General features: G+C 34.1%; 1 protein-coding gene across 9 annotated transcripts in view; it reads right to left on the reverse strand.

Annotated features, from left to right (window-relative positions):
* Nucleotides 1-22,454, reverse strand: part of TBC1D32 (TBC1 domain family member 32) — a 243,140-nt gene that overhangs the window by 143,246 nt on the left and 77,440 nt on the right. For all 9 annotated transcript variants that reach the window (XM_074187466.1, XM_074187468.1, XM_074187465.1 and 6 more), the window contains 2 exons: nucleotides 13,344-13,486; nucleotides 12,422-12,549 (listed from right to left, as the gene is read on the reverse strand). In XM_074187466.1, coding sequence (XP_074043567.1) covers nucleotides 12,422-12,549; nucleotides 13,344-13,486 — 271 coding nt within the window. The remainder of the gene's footprint in view (nucleotides 1-12,421; nucleotides 12,550-13,343; nucleotides 13,487-22,454) is intronic.

Here is a 22,454-nt window from a genome sequence, read left to right on the forward strand (position 1 = left end):
CTCTTCCAGGGAAAAAGATGGACTTTCAATGAACCAAGGGAATTTCAAATGTTCCTGTTAGAATGGCCAGAGCTGAACAGAAGGTTTGATCTTCAGATACAGGACTCAGATGAAGCATGGAGATTGAAGGAGAGGGGGGAAATATGAGGGACTTGATGATGAACTGCATGTATTCCTACATAGAAAAATGATATTGATAATACTCATATGAACCTTCTCAGTTAATAGAGCAGGTAGAGGGAGCTTTTATAGTTGAAGCACAGGAGAAAGCTGAATTAAGTATAAAATATAGTATAAAAATGAAGTCAATAGAAAAAAAGGGAAATGTAATGGGAGAAAGAAAAAGGAGAGGGGGAATAGGCCAAGATATCTCATATAATAAGTTTTTTCGTTATTACAATGAGTTATTGCAATGATATAAAAGAGGGGAAGGCAAGAGGGAATGAGGGAATCTTTGCTCTCATTAGAGGTGGCTAGGAGAGGAAACAGCATATATACTCAATGGGGTATAGACATCTGGAGTAAGAAAGGGTGGGGGACAGGGGGAAGGGGGGGGGGATGTGAATGAAGGAGGAGAGAATGGACCATGGGGGTAGAGTGGTCAGATATAACACATTTTCCTTTTAACTTCTTGAAAGGGGCTGGGATTGGATGGCCTGTCTGGGACCATAGGGCCAGTTGGATGCTGGTCTAAGGGGTGGTAGGGGGGCTCGGGGCCTCTTGGTCCCAGGACCAGGGATCTGTCTGCTGCTCCACTCAGATACCCTATAGCAGAGTCAGAGTGAAAGAAAAGAGAAAATATAGTACGTGGTAGAGGAGAAATATGAAAGGAAGCAGTTGTGATCAGCAATGGCAATGGTGGAAAAATATGGAAGTAACTTTTGCCATGGACTTACCATAAAGAATGTGATCCACCCGCAACAGAGTTGTTGGTGTTGGAACAAAGACTGAAGCACATTTATTATTATTATTATTATTATTATTATTATTATTATTATTATTATTATTATTATTATCATTATTATCATTATTATCATTATTATCATTATTATTATTATTATTTAGGGGGGTGCAGGGCAAATGGGGGTGTGTGGCCTGCCTGGCGCCACATAGCAGGGTGATTTTTGGGTGTCTGAGGCCAGATTTGGACCCGGGTGCTCCTGGCTCAAGAGCCAATGCTCTGTCCACCACCCTGCCACCCCCTACTATTATTACTATTTATTTTATTTTGGGTCTTTTTTTCTTTTTTTTTCAGTTTTTGCAGTACAGTAGGGTTGGGGTGGCTTGCATGTCACACGGCTGGGTGATTGTTGCATGCATGGGGCCGGATATGGGCTCAGGTACTCCTGACTCCAGGGCTGGGGCTCCATCCACTGCGCCACCTGGACATACCTACAATTATTACTATCATTTTGTAAAAATTTTTTTCTCTCCCCTTTACTTTATCACTCAAGCGAGTCTATATTTGGGGGGAGGTATTCTGTTTACTCTTAAACAAGAATATTTTATTAATGTATAAAAAATTATTTGTACAAAAAGAGAATAAATAAGTATTTTAAAAAACTAAAAAAATTAAAAAAATTCTGCAGCAATGTTCATTAGGGAGATTGGTCTATAATTTTCTTTGTTTTGCTTCTAGATTTACATATCAGTACCATATTGGTGTCATAAAAAGGAATTTGGCAGAACTCCTATATTTTTAAAAAGTGTATGTAGAATAGGAATTAATTGTTCCTTGAATATTTGTATAGAGATTTTTTTAGGGAGCTTATTTATTAATCAATTATTTTTCTGAAATTGAGTCATTTAACTATTTTATTTCTTCTTGTGTTAATCTGGACAGTTTGTATTTTTGTAATATTCACCCATTTCACTCAGGTTATCAAACTTATTGGCATACAGTTTGACAAAATAGCTCCAAATTAACTCCTTAATTTCCTCATCACAGGTGGCAAGTTTCATTTTTGATACTAGTAATTTGATTATCTTTTTTCTTTTCTTAATCAGGTTAATCAAAGGTTTATCTATTTCATTATTTTTCTCAAAAAACTATTTTTTATTTATTAGGTCAATGGTTTTCTTGCTTACAATTTTTAATCTCTCCTTTGATTTTCAGAAGTTCTACCTTGATATCTAAATGGGGATATTTTTTCTAGCTTTTTTTTCATTATATACCCAAGTCATAGATCCCCTCTTTCTCAATTTTATTCATTTAACGTTTAAAGATATAAAATTTCTCCCCAAAACTGCTTTGGTGGCATCTCATAAATTTTGGTATGGTGTCTAATTATTATTATTTTCTTGGATGATATTATTATTTCTATGATTTGTTGTTTTGATTCACTCATTCTTTAAAATTAAGCTATTTAGTTTCCAATTAATTTTTGGTTTATCTTTCTATAACCCTTTATTACATACAATTTTATTACATCATGATCTGATAAGTATGCATTTTTTATTTCTGCCTTTCTGCATTTGATTGTAAGGTTTTTATGCCCTAGTACAGGTTAATTTTGGTATAAATGCCATGTATTTAACTACATTAAGTTTTTTTCCAGAGGCCTATCATATCTAAATTTTCTAAGATTTTATTCACCTTCTTGTGGTTAGATTTACCTAGTTCTGAGAGAAGGAGGTCAAGGTCACTCAGTATTAAAGTATTGCTATCTATGTTTTCTTGTGATTCACTCAATTTTTCCTCCAGGAAAAGCTATACCACTAGGTGTATACATGTTTAATAATGATATTGCTTCCTTGCCTAAGGTGTCCATTAAGAAGATGTAGTTTCTTTCCATGTCCTTTTAATGAGATCAATTTTTTTTAAATATGAGATCAGAATTGCTACATTTTTTTTACTTAAGCTGAAACATTAAAATATTTTGCTTCAACTTTTACATTTACCCTGTGTATCTCTCTGCTTCAAATATGTTTCATATAAACAACATATTGAAGGATTCTGGATTTTAATCCATTCTGCTTTATGGATATACTTACATCTGTTTTATGGGAGAATTTATACCATTTACATTTACATAAGATTATTAATACTATATTTCCCTCCATACTATCTTTTTCCATTTATATTTTTCTCTTTTCTTTCCTCTTATTCCTGTTCCTCAAAGTTGTACCCCCATTCCCTTTTAACTTTTCTTTTATATTTTAACTTTCAGTTTATTTTCATTTATACCTTCAAATTCCCTTTTATCAGCCCCTTCCTTCTTTTTTTTTTCCTCCCTTCCCTTCTCTACTTTTTCTGTAGAGTAGGATAGATTTTTAAACCCAAATGGGAATGAGTCTTATTCACTTTCTGGGCCAGATCTATTGAATAGGATTTACTTAGCATGCCTATCCTCCCTTCTTTCTCTTTACTATAATTGCAACTCTTAACCTGGTATTATCAATGGAAGTGCTATCAATCAAATGCTATCAATCAAATCACCATCAATGAAAGGCTGATTAATTGATTTTTTGAATTCTTGATAAGCTCAAAGTACTATCAAAGTATATTCACAAATTGGTTGACTGTTTGATTGACTTATAAGCCTCTCCTCTTCTCTCTCATTAGAAATGCACTTATCAAGAGTCACACATCAAATTATTATCACTTTATACCTTACCCACTTTTCAAGTACCCTCCCTGGACAAAAAATCCTCATGAATCAAGGCATCATGCAAAGGCAATTCATTTCTTTCCCAGACTCCCCAGCCATGGTCCTTAAAAACTTGTTAACTGAAATATGGATTAAGATAAGATCTCTTCCTAATCTCTTTAAGTCCTTTAGGTTCCTACACTATGCCCCAAAGTCACTTCTGATTCAATTAACTATAGAATCTCTAAGTACTCAAAGTACTGGAATAGTCTGAAGGTCTCTCTTAAGAACTTTACAATTGATTGTAAGATATGGGACACACCAGTTCAGACTGCCAAGCATAGGATGTCCTCATCAAATAAAGTGTTAAGCTTTATAAGCAAGACAGAATAAAGGTAGGTCAAAGGAAAATGAGACACATAAGTTTAGAGTAAACACCTCAGCTTTTCATCTGGACTATATGTCTCAAATGTAGTGGTGTCATCTTGGTCCTCCTCAATGGAAAGATAAGAACCACCCATACCATATCCTTTTAATCCAACCACTTCAACTATATTCAACCCTTTTACTATTCTAAGAGAAATGCAACTTTTCTCTTGGGTGCTCTGGATTCAAAACTCATAAGCTAAGGACTCTGAGAGACAGAACCCACAGAGGGATCCAATGAGGCAGTTCTCCAGCCCAAGGTAACCTGGAAAAGAGCAGAAAGACTCAACTCCACAGGGTTAGAGGGGCAGCCCTCCAGAGTGACGGAACTTCAGCCTCCTGGAGGCAGCCACAGGGTGCTGGGAGTCACAGCTTATAGCAGTGAAAGCATTTCCTAACCTACACCCCTGGGAGCACCAGGAAAAACTTGGGGATCAGCAGAGGTACCTCTGCCAGAGAGAGCAAGTGAAGCCCAGCCATTAAGGCACACAGCGAGCAGAGTGGTCCCAGCAGCCCAGATCCAGGAACCAGAAACTGACTGTAAGCAGCACCCCCCAGGTAATGAGTACTGAGCCTATGGAGGGGAGTGGAGAGAGACTGCCAGGCTCTGTCCCTGGAACAGAATTCTGGGGCTCTGACAACATTCAGATCCTGATCACAGTCTAACCCCCCCATAGAACAGCAGGGCCCCCCCCCACCTCAGGCCGCACACAGAGGGGTGTGCTTGGGTCATTCAGAGACAAGGAGGGAAGACAGAGCCTCACACACAGAGATCCTTGTGGTAGTATCCCACTAATACACAAAAGCTCAGGAAGCACCCCAAAACAAGGCACAGGCTGGGGAAATGAGTAAAGAAAAAAGAGGAACACCACTGAGAAATACTTTGCCTATGATCCCAAGAAGGATCAAAACACTCAATCTGAAGAAGAGGAAGTCCAAGCTCCTGCATCTAAAGACTCCAAGAAAAACAGAAACTGGACTCAGGCTATGACAGAGCTCAAAGAAGACTTTGAATATAAATTGAGGACAAAAACCAATTAGATGATTTTGATTACATTAAATTAAAAAGCTTTAGCACAGATAAAACCACTGCAACCAATATCAAAAGAAATGTAGTAAATTGGGAAACAATCTTTACAATTAATGATTCTGACAAAGGACTGAGTCATATTTTTAAAACAAAAAGCCATTCCCCAATTGACAAATGGTCAAAGGATATGCAAAGGCAATCTACAGATGAGGAGATCAAAGTAATCCATAGCTATATGAAAAAGTGCTCTAAATCATTACTTATTAGAGAAATGCAAATTAAAGCTTCTCTGAGGTACCACCTCACACCTCTCAGATTGGCCAGTATGACCAGGAAGGATAATGATCATTGTTGGAAGAGTTATGGAAAATCTGGGACACTATTACACTGTTGATGGAGCTGTGAACTCATCCAACCTTTCTGGAGAGCTATTTGGAACTATGCCCAAAGGGCAACAAAAATGTGCATACCCTTTAACCCAGCAATACTACTACTGGGTCTATACCCTGAAGAGATGATGAAGAAGGGTAAAAACATCACTTGTAAAAAACATTTATAGCCCTATTTGTGGTGGCAAAGAACTGGAAATCAAGTAAACCTCCTTCAATTGGGGAATGGCTTAGCAAACTGTGGTAAATGTATGTCATAGAACAGTATTGCTCTAGTAGAAACCAGGAGGGACTGGATTTCAGAGAAGCCTGGAGCGATTTGCATGAACTGATGCTGAGTGAGATGACCAGAACAAGCAAAACACTGTATACCCTAACAGCAACATGGGAGTGATGACCAACCTTGAAGGACTCACTCATTCCATCTGAGTAACAAGCAGGAACAATTTTTGGCTGTCTACAAAGGAGAGTGCCATCTGTATCCAGATAAGGAGATGTGGAGTTTGAACAAAGTGCAAGGACTATTCCCTTTAATTTAGGAAAAAAACCAGATATCTTATTGTCTGATCTTATTACCTCTTGGACTTCTTGTCTCTTCTTTAAGCATATGATTTCTCCCTCATCACACCCAATTCGGATCAAAGTACAACATGGAAACAAAGTAAAGAATGACAGATTGCTTTCTGGGGGGGGGGGGGGTTGGGGGGAGGGAAGTAAGATTGGGGGGAAAGTTGTAAACCTCAAATAATATCTTTAATAAAAAAAATTAAAATGAAAAAAAATATTTATATAAAAAAGAAAAAAAAAGGAAATCAATTGAAGAAGGTAGAAGAAAAATTGGGAAAAGAAATGAGAGAGATGCAGGAAAAACAGGAAAACAAAGTCAGCAGCTTAGTCAAGGAGATCCAAAACAATGCTCAAGAAACTAACATGTTAAAAACCAGCATAGGTCAAATGGATAAAACAGTTCAAAAAGTTATTGAGGAGAAGAATACTTCAAAAAGCAGAATTGGCCAGATGGAAAAAAGGGATAAGAAAGCCCGTTGAGAAAAATAAATTCTTCAGACAAAGAATGGAATTCAGGGAGAATGCTGATTTTATGAGAAATCAGGACTCAATACTTCAAAACTAAAAGAATGTAAAATTAGAAGAAAATGTGAAACATCTCACTGAAAAAAACAACAGATATTGAAAACAGATTTAGAAAAGATAATTTAAAAATTATTGGAATACCTGAAAGTCATGACCAGGAAAAGATCCTTGACATCATTTTCAAAGAATTACTGCAGGAAAATTGCCCTGATATTCTAGAAGCAAAGGGCAAAATACAAATGGAGAGAATCTACCGATCTCCCCGAGAAAGAGATCAAATAAATAAATAAATAAATAAACAAGCCCCAGACATATTACAGCCAAGTTCCAGAACTCCCAAGTCAAAGCGAAAATATTACAAGCAGCCAGAAGGACACAATTCAAATATCATGGAGCTGCAGTCAAGATCACACAGGACCTAGCAGCAACTACATTAAAATTATAATATTCCGGAAGGCAAAAGAGCTTAGAATACAACCGAGAATCAACTACCCAGCAAAACTCAATGTCCTCTTTCAGCGAAAAAGATGGACTTTCAATGAAACAGGGAAATTTCAAATGTTCCTGTTGTAATGGCCAGAGCTGAACAGAAGGTTTTATCTTCAAATACAGGACTCAGATGAAGCATAGAGAGTGGAGGAGAAGGGGAAAATATGAGGGACTTAATTATGATGAACTAAATGCATTCCTGTATAGAAAAAGGATACTGATGATGGAGGAGAGGATGGACCATTGGGGGGGGGGGGGGAGTGGTCAGATATAACACATTTTCTTTTTTTACTTCTTGAAAGGGGCTGGGATTGAATGGCCTACCTAGGACCATAGGACTGGGTGGATGCTGGGCCTAAGGGGGGGTATGTGGGCTGGAGGCCTCTTGGCCCCAGGGCCAGGGATCTGTCTGCTGTGCCACTCAGCTATCATACAGCAGAGACAGAGTGAAAGGAGAGAGAAAATATAGTTCATGGTAGTAGAGAAGTACGAATGGAGGGAGTTGCGATCAGCAATGGCAACAATGGAAAAATATACAAGTAACTTTTGTGATGGACTTATCATAAAGAATGTGATCCACCTGCGACAGAACTGGTGGTGGTGGAACACAGACTGAAGCACATTTTATATTATAATTATTATTTGGGGGGGGGTGTTGCAAAGCAAATGGGGCTGGGTTATTGGTGGATGTCTGAGGCCAGATTTAGACCTGGGTGCTCCTGGATCAAGGGCCAGTGATCTGTCCACCACATGTCCACCCCTACTATTATTATTATTACTATTTTATTTCATTTTGGGTCTTTTGTTTTTGTTTTTTGTAGGGCAATGGGGTTGGGGTAGCTTTTACGGGGTCATACAGCTGGGTAATTGTTGGGTGTCTGGGGCCAGATTTGGGCTCAGGGGCTCTGTCCACTGCGCCACCTGGCCATACCTACAATTATTATTATTAATTTTAATTTTAATTTTCCCCCTTTATTGCTCATGCAGGTCTATATTTTTTGGGAGGAGGGGGTATTATGTTTACTCCTAAGAATATTTTAGTAACATACAAAAAACAATATTTGTACACAATAAGAATACATAAATAAATGAATAAATAAATAAATAGAAGAAATAGAAGAAATAACACTTTCAAGAGGCAAGTGTTGTAACTTCCCTAAAAGGGTTGTATACAATTTCATGTTCTTGACTAATATTTTTCCCCTTTTCATTTCCCCTTGTATGCATCTCTAGAGTCCTGTATTTGGAGATTTGATTTCTCTGATCAGTTCTGATCTTTTGATCAGGAAATTTTGGAAGACCTCTATTTCACTGAACATTCATCTTATTGCCTGAAAGAATATGCTGAATTTTGCAGGGTAGTAAATTCTTGATTCTTAAACCAGTGTCCTTTGTCCTCTGAAATTTGGTATTCCAAGTCCTCTGGTTCTTCAGTGTTGTAACTGATATATCCTATATTAAAGTCTGATTGTAAATCTGATTCTGTTTCCTTTGTATTTAAATTTCCTGTATCTTACTGCGTATACTATTTTTCTCCTTTATTTGAGAATTCTGGAATTTGGCTATGATAGACCTTGGAGGTTTTATCCTGGGGTCTCTGCAGGAGTTCTTTCTTGTCTTCTTACTTTAGCAGATTTGAACAGTTTTTCTTTTCTTTTTTTTAAGATTTTTGTAAGGCAAATGGGGTAAGGTGGCTTGCCCAAGACCACACAGCTAGGTAATTATTAAATGTCTAAGTCTAGATTTGGACTCAGGTACTCCTAACTCTAGAGTCGGTGCTCTATCCACAGTGCTACCTAGCCACCCTTTGGACAATATTTCTTGATAATTTACTGAAAAATATATTTTCCAGGTTCTTTTTCTTAATCTCAACTTTCTAATAATTCAATAATTTGTAAATTATCTCTCCTGAATACAATTTCCAGGTTGATTGTCTTTTCTTAAAAGGTACTTTATGTTTTCTTCAATTTTTTCAGCCTTTATACTTTTGTTTGATGGAATCTTTTAGTCTCATGGATTCACTGGTTTTTATTGCTCAATTCTGATTTTTAGAATTGTATTTTCTACAGTTAGCTTTTTTTTCTTTTCCAGTTGGTTAATTTTACCCTTTGCTGAGTTTCATTCCTTTTCCAGGTAATTGATTTTATTTTTTGAAGAATTGCATTCTTTTCCAGTTGGTTATATTTTCTATTAAAGGAGTTTATTTCTTTGGTCAATTTTTCATAATTTTCCTGCATGACTCATTTCTTTTTTCTATTTTTCTTCTTCCTCTATTATTTGGTTTTTAAATTGTTTTAAGTTTTTCTATGAGCTTTTGGATTTGATTCCAATTCATAGACTCCAGTTTCCCTATAGATAATTTTTCATTCCTTTCTTCTTCTGAGATTATCATCTTTATCTACATAGTAGCTTTCTATAGTGAGCACTCTTTTAACTTTTTTGCTCATCTTGATTTTTTGAGCTCTAATCCTGGGATATAAGAAATCTAGACCTAAGTTTTTTTTTATGGTGGGCCTAGGGTCTGATCCATGACTTGTCATTGGCAAAGATATTGCCTATGCAGTCTAGATGTTGCCTTTGCAACATTTCCTCCTTTATGTCCAGGTTCTGTCTATGCAGTGGTTTGTTCCCAACCCAGTCCTATCTTTTTCCCCAGTCTTCCCTGGGTTCAGACTTTGTTTGGAGTTTAGACGCACCTTGCTGGCTTAGTATATAGTTTCTGGGACCTATGCTGTTGCCAGGCTGTTGGGACCTGAACTGAACTGTGGCTAAAAGCCTCCTACTTGTCTTCTGGTTCTTCCACTTAACTGGGCTATTCTTCCCCTTTTCCACCCAGAGACAGATTTTCACTGAAAATGCTCCATGATGACTACAGTTGAAAACTTTGGATCTTGAGTTTTTTAGAGGGATTTTTAGTTTTAATGTCTTTATATAGTGTTGTATAGAGAAAAGTTCCAAGAGCTTATTAGCTTCACACCATCATCTTGGTTCTGTCCCGGAAGTCTCTACTTGCATTTTCAGGACATAATTGGAATTAATGTCAAAGTTAGAAATGACTCTCCTCTACTTAACTGTTGTTCAGCTATTTTCAATCATATCCAACTCTTCCATGTCCCCAAATGAGGTTTTTTTTAAAAAATCAAAGATACTGGAGTGATTTACCATTTCCTTCTCCAATTAATTTTACAGATGAGGAAATTGCAAACAGTCTTAAGTCACTTTCCCAGGGTCATAGGCCAATACATACATGTATGTGGCTAGATTTGGAAATAGGAGGATGAGTCTTTCCAATTCCAGGCCCAAAACTCCATCTGTTGCATGATATGTTGCCCTTCCTCTACTGCATATAATATATTCAATCTCATCCTCTCCTGCCTTCTCTAACAGATTACTGTTATCATACAAACCCCCTTTGTAATGTCCAATATCTTCCTTCCTAATAATTTATTCTATAAATATGCCTAGGTCTTCTTCATCCTTGAAAAAAAATCCTAATTTAATCCTACTATCCTTTCATACTATTATTCTATATCTCTTCTTCCGATTAAAGACAAATTCCTCAGGGAGGAAAAAAAAAAAGAATACTTATACTTGCTTCTATTTTCTCCCCTCTCCCTCATTTCTCAGCACCTGAAAACAACTTCATCATTCAACTGAACTATTCTTTCAAAAATACCTTTTCTCAGTCCTCATCCTTATAGAATTTTCTACAATATCTGACACTGTTGACCACACTCTACTCCTACAAAGTACCACAAATCTGGATTTTCATGACATTTGTTCTTAGTTTTCCTACTGTCTTCATTGCCCCTTCTCAGTATGATTTGCTTGATCATCATATATTTTGGGTCCCTTAGATACCTCTAGGTTTTTTTTTTCCCTAAACACTGTTCACCTGTTATATTCTCCCAGTTATATGGGAGATCATGGACTCAATTATTATCTCTATGTAGATGTATTATTCTAGTCTCCTTCTTCTGTATTCCCTCTTATATTACCAATTGCCTTTCAAATATTTCAAAAAGGATACACATTAGACATCTCACACTCAAATCAATGAAAATAAAAATCATTCAACTCTTCTACCACATGTTGTTTTCATATTTTAGCTGAGGGCATCACTATCTTCCAGTCACCATGGTTCACAACCTTAAGATCATCTTCAACTCCTCACTCTCCTTCACTTCTTGTATTCGATCAGTTGTCCTTTTGGTTTCATTTCATACAACATATCTCATATCTGTCCCCTCATCCTTAGTCACATGGAACCACCCTAGGTCAGATTCTCAATATTTGTAAACTAGACTATGGTAATAGCCCTTAACTGTTCTTTCTGCTAAGTTTTTTTTTTTTCTCTTTGCAATTCATCTAACAGATTTTACTAAAGGACAAGCCTGATCCCATTACTCCTCTGTTCAATAAATTATAATAGCTCCCTATTACCTCTCAGAAATTAGATATCCTCCAGTTGGTACTTGAAGGCTGTCTTTGCTGGTCTTGTGAAACATTCTTGATGTAACCAACCTGGTTTCTTTTGTTATTCTTGTCCCACAACATTAAACTGACTGCCTCTGAGCCATTGCACCAGCTATTCCCAAACCTGGAAGACACTTCCTCCTTACTTCTGCCATTCACTTTTTTCAGAGGAGAAAGGCGTTTCCTGCACCTCCCCCCCAACCCAATGCAATAGCTTCGTACCAAATTACTTTGTATTTATTTTGCATGTATATGCCTATATCCTGCCTCCCCCCACTAGAGTATGAGTTCCTTGAGAGCAGAACAGAAGATACATCATTTTTGTCTTCCTATGATTAGAGCACTGGGATGACAGATGGGCAAGCAGAGGACTCCTCTGGTACCCTCATGATGTTGAGAGATGGCTCCCAGCAAAATGACTGGCTTCCTAGAGTGAATCTTTGGAGAAACAGACCCAAGTTATATAGGATGGGCAGACAAAGATAGGTTACTATCCATATTGTTGGAAAGAATTCCCACACTAATGAAGCCATAAATTCATTTAAGCATTTGATTATTTTCATTTATTGAGAGATTGATAGAGTTATTTCAAAAAAAGAAACTAAGTACTCAGTAGAAATTACTACAAACATTTTATAAGTCCCTAGACAAGCGTGAGTCTTATTTTTTCAATTAATTCCATGATCATAACAATACTTATTTTTTCAATTAATTCCATGATTATAACAACATCATACTCTACTTGGCAATGCCTTGCTTAGTGTTCCTCCAAAAATTATCAAGTGGGCCATGAATGATCAATAATGTTTACCAACCATTGCATTGTTAGTTATTTTTTTCACTATAACATATAGTAGTATAACTTTTCAAATGATATCATTAGAGATAAAAAATATAAGATGAAATATTATAAAGAGAAAATTACTTACTTTTCATCCTTAGAAGAGTTCATGCTTTCTCCATAAAGAAGTAAAAAAAGACCTTCTTCCACAGAAGCAATTCTTGCCAAAACATCAGCTATATGAATTAAAGCTGTCTCAGAACAATTTGGAGCAGCCTATATGTAGAGATAGGTTTTCTTTTTAAAAGTGGAATCATAACCTTTTCTTCCATGCTAATGATTGACTCAACCCATATATATTAAAGTGAGAGGGACAAAGTCATATCTATATAATAAAAAAAGAAGTTAATTTTGGTGTCTATGGATCACCATAAAAACGGAATATAATTCAAGAATAAATCACAGTCAGTTGGCAAAACAAGACTGATCTACATTTTCAATCCAAACTAGTTAATTATTACTTTTAAGTCAGATAATATATGCTACATTCATGATGCTAGAAATCAGTTCTTTCTATTATTCATTCTTGCTTTTCCATGCATTGGGTCCCAACCAGTCTCACTTGTCTATAATATCCTCCAAACCTTCAATGTCATTCCTCTGTGTTTATTCTATAAATGCCTCACTAGAAGTCTTTTCTTTCTCTTTTATTTTGAGTATTGCTAATTTTAGGCCTGTTCTAAACCTATTACCTAGATATAATCCCAATTGAATGATTTTTAAAGATTTTCACAAGTCATCATCCTAAGATTGATAAAAATAAAAAAGCCAAAAAACTAAAAATGCTTTTTATACCACCTTGTTATAGTTTGTATATCAGCCTTCTGCATGAACTGATACTTGTGTACTATGAATAAAACTATCAGCATAAAATATTTTCAAATGGACAACAAATAATATTTCAAATGTACCATATTACAAAATGAAGCCCCTACTGAATGTCCTCACTAATTCCCAATAGGGTATCATTATATCCCCTGACTGTATTTCAGGAAAGCATACTAACTTACCTCAGTTTCTTTCATGAAATTATGAATAGGCTCAAGAAACGCATCTATCACTGGACTCTTAAATAAACACTCAGTTGCAGATTCTTTTTGATCACACAGTATCCGTAATACTTCAGTCACCAAACTTGCTGGAGAATAGTCCTCTAACGGATAAAACATAGTATTATTTTGTAAGATGTAGCTCAACAAACTATATAATTAACAAGTTTTAAATATTTGTTTTAACATGCTTGGTTATGGAAGAAACAATACAGGGCATTCTAACAATCTAAATAAGATTTATTATACTCTAGTTGGTACAAAACTAATACTTTTTGAACACCCTGCATATATCCCCTAGCTTCAAGTAAATGAAGGAAAAATAAAACAATGTTCAACATTTTTTCCTTGTTCAGTTGTTTTCTTTTTTTTTGTTGTTCTTTTTTCTTTTTTGCAAGGCAAATGGGGTCAAGTGGCTTGCCCAAGGCCACACAGCTAAGGCAATCACCAAGTGTCTGAGACCGGACCTGAAACCCAGCACTCCTGACTCCAGGGCCGGCGCTTTATCCACTACACTACCCAGCCACCCCTTGTTCAGTTGTTTTCAACTATACCAGACTCTTCTTTTTTAATTATTAATTTATTAATTTATTTTTTAATTTTATAATTTTCCCCTAATCTCACTTTCCTCTCCCCCCACCATGTCAGACCCTTCATGACCCCATTTGTGGTTTTCTGGGCAAAGCTTTCCTTCTCTAGCTCATTTTATAGGTGAGGATACTGAGGTAAACAGGGGTAAGTGATTTGATCAGGACCACATAGCTATTAAGTATTTAAGGTCATATTTGAACTCAGGAAATTTAGTCTTCTTGACTCCAGGCCCAGCACTCTATCCACACACTATGACAACTAGATATTTATCTATATTAATAACAATTGTATAATGTCTAAGTTTTGCAGACTGCTTTACAAATAATATCTCATTAAAGACTAAGAACAAATTTAGGAGATAAATACTATTATTATTATTCCTATTTTACAGTTGAAAGAACTAAGGCCAATAATGCAATAAAATAAGTCCAAGGTCACATAGATAACAAGTGTCTTTCTGACTCCAGGTTCATTCAGTATTTTAACATTTCAAGGATCTGTACTCTCATCAGTGAGTATTCTTTCCATTTACACAACCAGAAATCCCTGATTTAGAACTATTTTTTGTGAACAGTTTTAGCTAAAAAATGTCATCTACTGCCCATCTGCTAGAGATTAGCACCAATATACTTTCCTAGACCATTCCCTGAGCAACAGACATACACCTAGTCTATGGTTTTTCTAGTTTAGTAGGACTACCAAAAGCAATTCTTTACTATCAGAGACTTCAAGAACTCTGGGTCAGACTTACATAAAACAACAGTATAGGACTTTAGAGAAGTAATCTTAGTTTAAGATTTAAGTTTTAGTTTAAGAATTAGCTTTCTAAAATTCATTTTCTAACAATTAAAAGTGACAAAATAAAACGCAAATAAGAACAAAATTAAAACATAAAAATTTAAAAGTGCTGAGACAGACAAGATAGATCAATTCCCTCATTAAGAAAAACAGAAAATGAGGACATGCTCATAGAGAGCGGTGGGACATAGTTTCTATGAATGAAATCCTTGAAAATAGAATAATTTACTCACTATTAAAGAACTGAGAAAAACTGTCTAAGTTTAAACTATTACAGAACTGAGAAAAACTATCTAAGTTTAAACTACATACATGCACATACACACATAAAAAGACAACTTTTCTTAGACAACATATAATTAATATATATTTACACACACACACACACACACACACACACACACATGGCTTCCCTAAATCAGGCCAAAATGAAGATTTGCAATGGCACTGAGACCAACAAGACAAGTGACTGGTATTCCTTGTAATATACACTACTATCCAATAAATAATTATCTGATAAATTCCTCTAATTAGATCAGCAGTAGATGGCATATATTAATTACAGTAGATGGTATATATTATATATATATAATATATATACATATATCCTCAGTCAATCAATTAATAAGCATTTTCAATTAATAAGCATTTTAAAGCTTTACTCCATACCAACACTGTGCTAAACACTGGGAATACAAATACAGAGAAAGTAATAATCCCAATTCAAAGGATTTAAATATTGAAGAAAAAGCACTTTAAAAAAAATTGCCCCCCCCAAATTGCCCAAATAGTCAAAGAGGTACAAAAATTTACTGAAGGAAAGAAGTCCATAAAAGCTTATGACTTAAAGATTAGAACTGTACAAGTGGAAGCTAATGACTTCATGAACTCCAGTCTCATTGGTTCAAAGAGAGAATAGTATGTATAAAAAAAAAATATATATATATATATATATATATATATATATATATATATAATATCTCTATATTTGGTTGGGTATAGGAATTTTTTATCAAACACATAGGGGACTAAATTTGTAAATATAATAGCCATTCCCCAATTGATAAATTATCAAGGGACATGAAACTGCCAGTTTTCAGAAGATATCAAAACTATCTATAGTCATATAAAAAATGTTCTAAGTCACTACAGATGAGAGAAATTTAAATTATAACAATTCAGATGTACTATATCATAACAATGAGAAAATGACTATTCCTTTAAGAATTGAGGGAAAATACATATACTAATTAATGAATTATTGGTGCAGTTATGAACTGGTCTGACCAGTCTAGAGAACATTCTGGAACTATGAGTAAAGCAATGTAAAACTACACATACCCTTTTGACCCAGCAATGCCACTAGGTATATTCTCCAAAGAGATCAAAGAAAAAAGAAAAAACTATATGCACAAAATATTTATGAGAACTATTTATAGGACTATATTATAAGAATGAGAAACTGAGATGATGTTCATTAATTAGGGAATGCCAGAATAAATTGTGGCAGAACTGTACTGCTGGGCTATAAGAAATGAAAGGAGAATGGTTTTAGATGAAACAAGGGAAAACCCATATGAACTGATAATTAATAATTAATAATTGTGGAAGACTTGACTACTCTAATCAATACAATGATCCAACACAATTCCAAAGTATTCAGGAAAAATGTTCTCTATCTCCAGAGAAAGAACTGATGTACTCTTAGTGTAGACTGAAATACAGTTTTCTCACTTTGTTCTAGTTGAGTTTTTTGGTATAATGTGCCTAATACGGAAAAATGCTTTGCATGATTTGGCAATAAATCATATTGTTTGTGTTCTCTGTTGGTGGGAGAGGGGTGAGAATGAAGGTGAGAATTTGGAACTCGATGTCGATTTTTTTAATGTGAAAAATGAATGTTTTTTTTAAAAAATAAATAAAATAGGGGCGGCTAGGTGGCAGTGGATAAAGCACCAGCCTTGGAGTCAGGAGTACCTGGGTCTAAATCTGGTCTCAGGCACTTAATAATTACCTAGCTTGTGGCCTTGGGCAAGCCACTTAACCCTGTTTGCCTTGCAAAAACCTAAAAAAAATAAAATAAAATAAAATAAAATAAATAAATAAATAAATAAATAAATAAATGAAATAGGAAGCAAAAAAATTAATATATGATGATGCAGATAGTAAAAGAATCTAGCCTAGGGTACCTTAGTAATTTGGCAGCTATTATAAGGCCAAACCAAAAGTAATTAGGAGGAAGAATCTAAAATTTCTACTTCTTTTAAATATTTATTATGTATTAAGGAATCAGATTTTCTTTTAAATTAAAATGGAAAAACTTTTAGCTCTTAATGAAAGTGAGTAAATAGTACATGGTTGATAATTAGATAAGACAGATGAGGAAATCAAGACAAATGGAATGAATTGGCCCAACTTGGACAGATGTGTTTCTTTGTCTAGAATCCAACTTTCCTGACTCTCAGTCCTAATTTTTATACATAATGAATCAATATGTATAGAAAAAATTTTAAAAATATAATAAAAACACATAATACTTTATATTTCTGTTCTGTAAGAGTTTCTATGGATAAAACCAATGAAAATAGAATGTTAAGATACATAGTCCTTCTCTATTGTTAGATGTGTCAGAGAAATTATTGTTCTACTGAAAATGTTCTGAGCAATTAAGCTGTCCAGTATTTATTCACTTGAATAATTTTCAGGATTTTTGCCAAAAAGTGACATGTGCACAAAAATGTTAATTTGACTGTTTGAATGTTGTACTTTGATTTTTTTCTTTTCCAAAGGAATTCCAAAGTCATTTTAAAAAAAAAGCTAAGCTATTGCAGCAGTCTTACAAGTCAGTCAGTCACAGTTAAAAATCAATGGAATTATACTGAGAAAAAGGAGTTTCTTATAGCACACATTTTAAAATGAGACTGATGCTTCAACTTTGAGATGTCAAAAATTATATTTAGGGAGTAGGGAGAAAAGAGCAAATGGCAATTAAATATCAGCAGCAGCAGAAGTATCACTTAAATTATATTTTGTTTTATTGGTTGCCAAGTGTACACTTCACAGCAATCCTTTGAGATAAGTAATATGATTGACTTTCTAACTCCAAAGTGATATATATTCTTATCTTTGTATAATTTAAATAGGAATATCAAGAATAGGAAAGATAACAAATGAGGGACATATAATCATATCAGAATATTCAGAAGTCTCACACCTCTATGTCATGAGGGAACCCTTCAGCAGAGGTGAAATATTAGATCAAACAACAACAAAAATATTAACAAAAACTTTAGAGAAAATAAATAACCAGTTATAGACATGGAAATCATATCAGACTAAATGTTAAATTCATCCCATCAGGTAATTAGAACAAAGTAGGTTCCTTATTGACCTAATAATCTTCAAAGGAAAAATCAAATGGATAAATAATGCCCAATGAACAGATTAGGAGATGCAGTTTGATGGACTATAAGCCAATACACTGAGTTAGTTCAGGAGCACAAATATCTTGTATGGATAATACAGATAGAAAATGAGCTACCCAGAATTAAACAGGTGAAAGAAAGTGGATTTGAAATAATGAAATCCCTGAAGAATCTGTAGCTAATGCAAAGTTACATAGTAGCATAAATGAAATCATCATGGACATGAATAAGGACAACCATGAAGTAATAACAACTAATAAAACATGGATAAACTAAAAGTTGCACTAGTATCCAAGAAATATTAAAAGACCTACAGCAGTGTTTCTCAAAGGGTAATCTACAAACATTTAGAAGTCCCTGAAACCTTTCAAGAGTGTCCACAAAAGCAAATTTTTATAACATTAAAACTTTATTAGCATATTAAAATATATATTTTAATACATATCTATATGAGGATAAATTTTCTTCAAATAATTGACAAAAATTCATGTCATAAAAGATGTAATACAAGAATGGATGGGAGAATACATGTCTTCTATTATACTAGGCATTAAAGACATTTGCAAAATATTTCCCCTCTTTTTGGAAAATCATAATTTTTTGATAAAATATGTCATTTATATTAACATTTAAGGGATAAATTAGCATTTAAATGAATCAATAATATGTTAAATTTTTCATCAATTTTAATTTCTAACATGTTTTTGTCTTCTTTACATATATATATATATATATATATATATATATATCTTTTTTTCTTTAAGATTTTATTTATATGGAGTTTTACAATTTTTCCCCAATCTTCCTTCTCTCACCCCACCCACAGAAGGTAGTGTGTATTTCTAATATGATTAATATTGATAGATATTTACAACATTAACAAAATATTTGGGGTTCTCAATTTTTTAAGTGCAAAGTGGTCGTGAGGCCAAAAAATTTAAGAGTTGTTAACATAGAAGAAATTCTATCGACTGGGTTGATCTACTCAACAGGATTTAAGGAAGGACATAGAAAAGGCAAAACCGAAAGAATGATGAAGTGAATACAGTCTTTAAAATTTATGCTTTACCAACTAAAGGTATAACCCAAGGACAAATGACTTCATCTCTGATCATCATTATTTCTTCTTCTGTAAAATAGGGATAATGATACTGCTACTATCTAATAGAGTCATGAGAATCAACTGAGATAATATATATAAAATTATTGCAAGTTATAAAGACTTATGAAATTGTCAATTGTTACTATTAGAATTATTAAAGATGAGAAAGACAGATGGGTTGTGATTTATCATGTGCAACCATAGGGCTGAAATCATATCCATCAATGCAAGTATAACATGTGCAGCAATTCAAAGTTTCTTATAATTTATATGCTTGTGTATATGCTACAAAATTTGACAAATATTTAGAATATCACATTTCTTTTCTATCACAATAGTGGTAGATATTTCAAAATAACTTTTGTTCTTTTCATAAAATAATTTTCATAGATAGTAAGTCTTCTAGAGAAAGCAAGGAATAGTAGTGTCCTCATTAATACTTTGTTAATTCTAGAGCTAACTCTCTACTTCAGGACTTAAACATTAAAACGGTCCAAGTCAAGTTGTAGAAACTGACACTGATGAAATCAATTGGTTAGAGGAGGTGCTTCAAAAAAAGCACAAAATTTTTAAATCACTCAATTTCTTTTAATTAGAAGAAGAAAATAAAGGCTTACAGTCAGATTACTACGACTATTGCTACTATTACTACTACTAATAATAATAATTTTCAAGACATGTTCACATGGAGAAAAGGCAAATATTCTCATTTTACAAATGAGAAACTGAGTTTAAGAGACATAAAAGACATACAGTTTATAAATGTCAAACCAGGGAATTTTTTCAAACCAAGGAATTCTTTTTTAATGCAAAACTAGTGCTTTTCTTCTAATGCTATTTGGGTTGGTCTAAAGCAGGTACCATGTGGTTTTGTTCACAATTAACTCTACATGAATTGAAATTCACATCAAGTATTTGGGTGAGAAACAAGAATGAGATTATGTCAAATGATTTTTTCCTACCAAAATTACCACTGAATAACAAAATTCATCTTTAAGAAAATGAAACTACTTTTAAACATTTCTACAATAATTTAACTGAGAGGAGCAGCTAGATGGTGCAGTAGATAGACCACCATCCCTGGAGTCAGGAGAACTGGAGTTAAAATTTGGTCTCAGACATTTAAGGTCACGTGTAACCTTGGACAAGTCACTTAAACCTATTTCCTTGCAATAAACAAACAAACAAATACATAATTTAATTGAGAAGTAAAAGTGTTCTACTACAAATCCACAAGAAGGAATAACTAGATTAAATTTAAAAATATGTAATGGTTAAGAATGACAATTATTAGTAACAGAAACTATTTTCACTATTCCAAATTGAAAAAAAGTTTTACACAAATTATATTTAATCTTCATAATCACCCAGTGAAGTTGACAAGATGTATGTAATATTCTTCCTGTTGTACAGATAAAAAAAAAAACTGACTCTGAAAAGTAAAATCACTGGAACTGAGTTTAAACCTAGTGCAATCCCTTGTAAATTATATTTAATAAATGCATGCCTCTTATCTTCTCCCTGTTTTCTATAATTCAACTATCTTCCCCAGTTGACTCCCCATCTCTGGCCATTATCTCTGGCACTGGCCTCAATTTCTCCCATGTCTTTGAAAATACCAGTTCTGGAAGGGAGTTGGTATACTCTTTACCCCTACCTTCAGAATCTTTATTATCATCACTCAGCAAACTAGAATTTGAAATTCACTGTATTAAATCAATCCAGGATAGAGTGGCTATGGTCTATTGCCCTTGGGGAACTCTTTCTTTATCAAACAGATTAGTGTGGCTCACTGTCTTCTCTTCTCCAACTTCAGCCTTTGTATTGGAGAACTTCAACATATATGTTGACCTCAAATACCTTAACTTTTCAGTTCTTCACTCTTCTCAAATCCCATGACTCTTCTACTCTACACTTCAGCCACATAAAAAAGGAAAAGCAATAGATATGAATACCTTTTCCCTCTTAAATCTAGTTTGCTCTCTCAATGACACTTCAATATCTTCACTTCCTTGGCATATCACTGCTCATTCCCTGTCAAACCTCAACTACGAATTACTCCAACCACCTGCTACCTCCTCACCTCTACACAAATAATGCTTTCTGGATATTGATGAAATAATAGAATTAATCAGATTAGATACAGTACATATGATTGTTAGCTAACCCCAAAAGGAAATTCATTTATCCCCACCATAAATTATGCTTTAACCTACTCCTTCTATATGTTTTCCCAAATCCTTTCTTTCCTCACATTTCCCACATCTTCCTCTTTCAGCTGATTTACTTCCTAATCACTGACAAAATAAAAGCCAATTTCTTCTTCTCTTCCCTTTCTCTTAAAATCCCTAATCATTTCCTTATACCTTACTGACTCCCAATATTCTCATCTGTAAAAGGAAAGTAATGACAGTACCTCATAGGGTTGCTATGAGGATCAAATGAAATAATTTGTGAAAAGTACTTTGTAAATATTAAAACATGCATAATTATAATGTGAAATTTTTTAAATAGTCTATAAAAGATACCAAGAATATTAAACAGAGAAACTACTCATTGTCTGCATGTTTTAAAATATATGTTTTTCCCACCTTTAAATTTTATGTAAGATTAAACAGACACTGGAGGGGCAAGAAACTTAATTCAGATTAGAAAAATGTTTGTCTAACTTCATAGATGAAATCAGACTACAGGTTTAAATAGTATACTGTGGACCAACTGAACCAAAATGCAACAAAAAAATTGAAATAGATTTTACAGTGTGTGAATCTAATAAGGTTGTGGTTCATTTACATGTTAAATTTCTATCACTTTCTTTTCTTTTTGAAATTCAGGAAAAAGATACAACTTGAATATAGCTTTGATATATAAAGCAAGCCAATGAGTAAGGAGAAAATATCCTAAACTAAGTGCATGATTTAGAAATAGATCTATTGTGAGACTTACATTTATATGGTAATCTTTGTCCTTTGAAGCTGATTGTTTTGGAACAGCAAGGGAATCAGTGAAAGGTCAAAGATAAAGTACTGAATCTTTTTTCTAAATGGTAAACAACTTCTGAACTTTATGACTCTATGACTAGAAAGGAATATCAAATAATTAATAATAATAATAATATCTAGATAAATTTAAAATCTATGTGTATAGGAAACTAAT

The sequence above is a fragment of the Macrotis lagotis genome, chromosome 5 (genome assembly GCF_037893015.1).
Source record: "Macrotis lagotis isolate mMagLag1 chromosome 5, bilby.v1.9.chrom.fasta, whole genome shotgun sequence".
NCBI classification, from domain to species: Eukaryota; Metazoa; Chordata; class Mammalia; order Peramelemorphia; family Peramelidae; genus Macrotis; species Macrotis lagotis.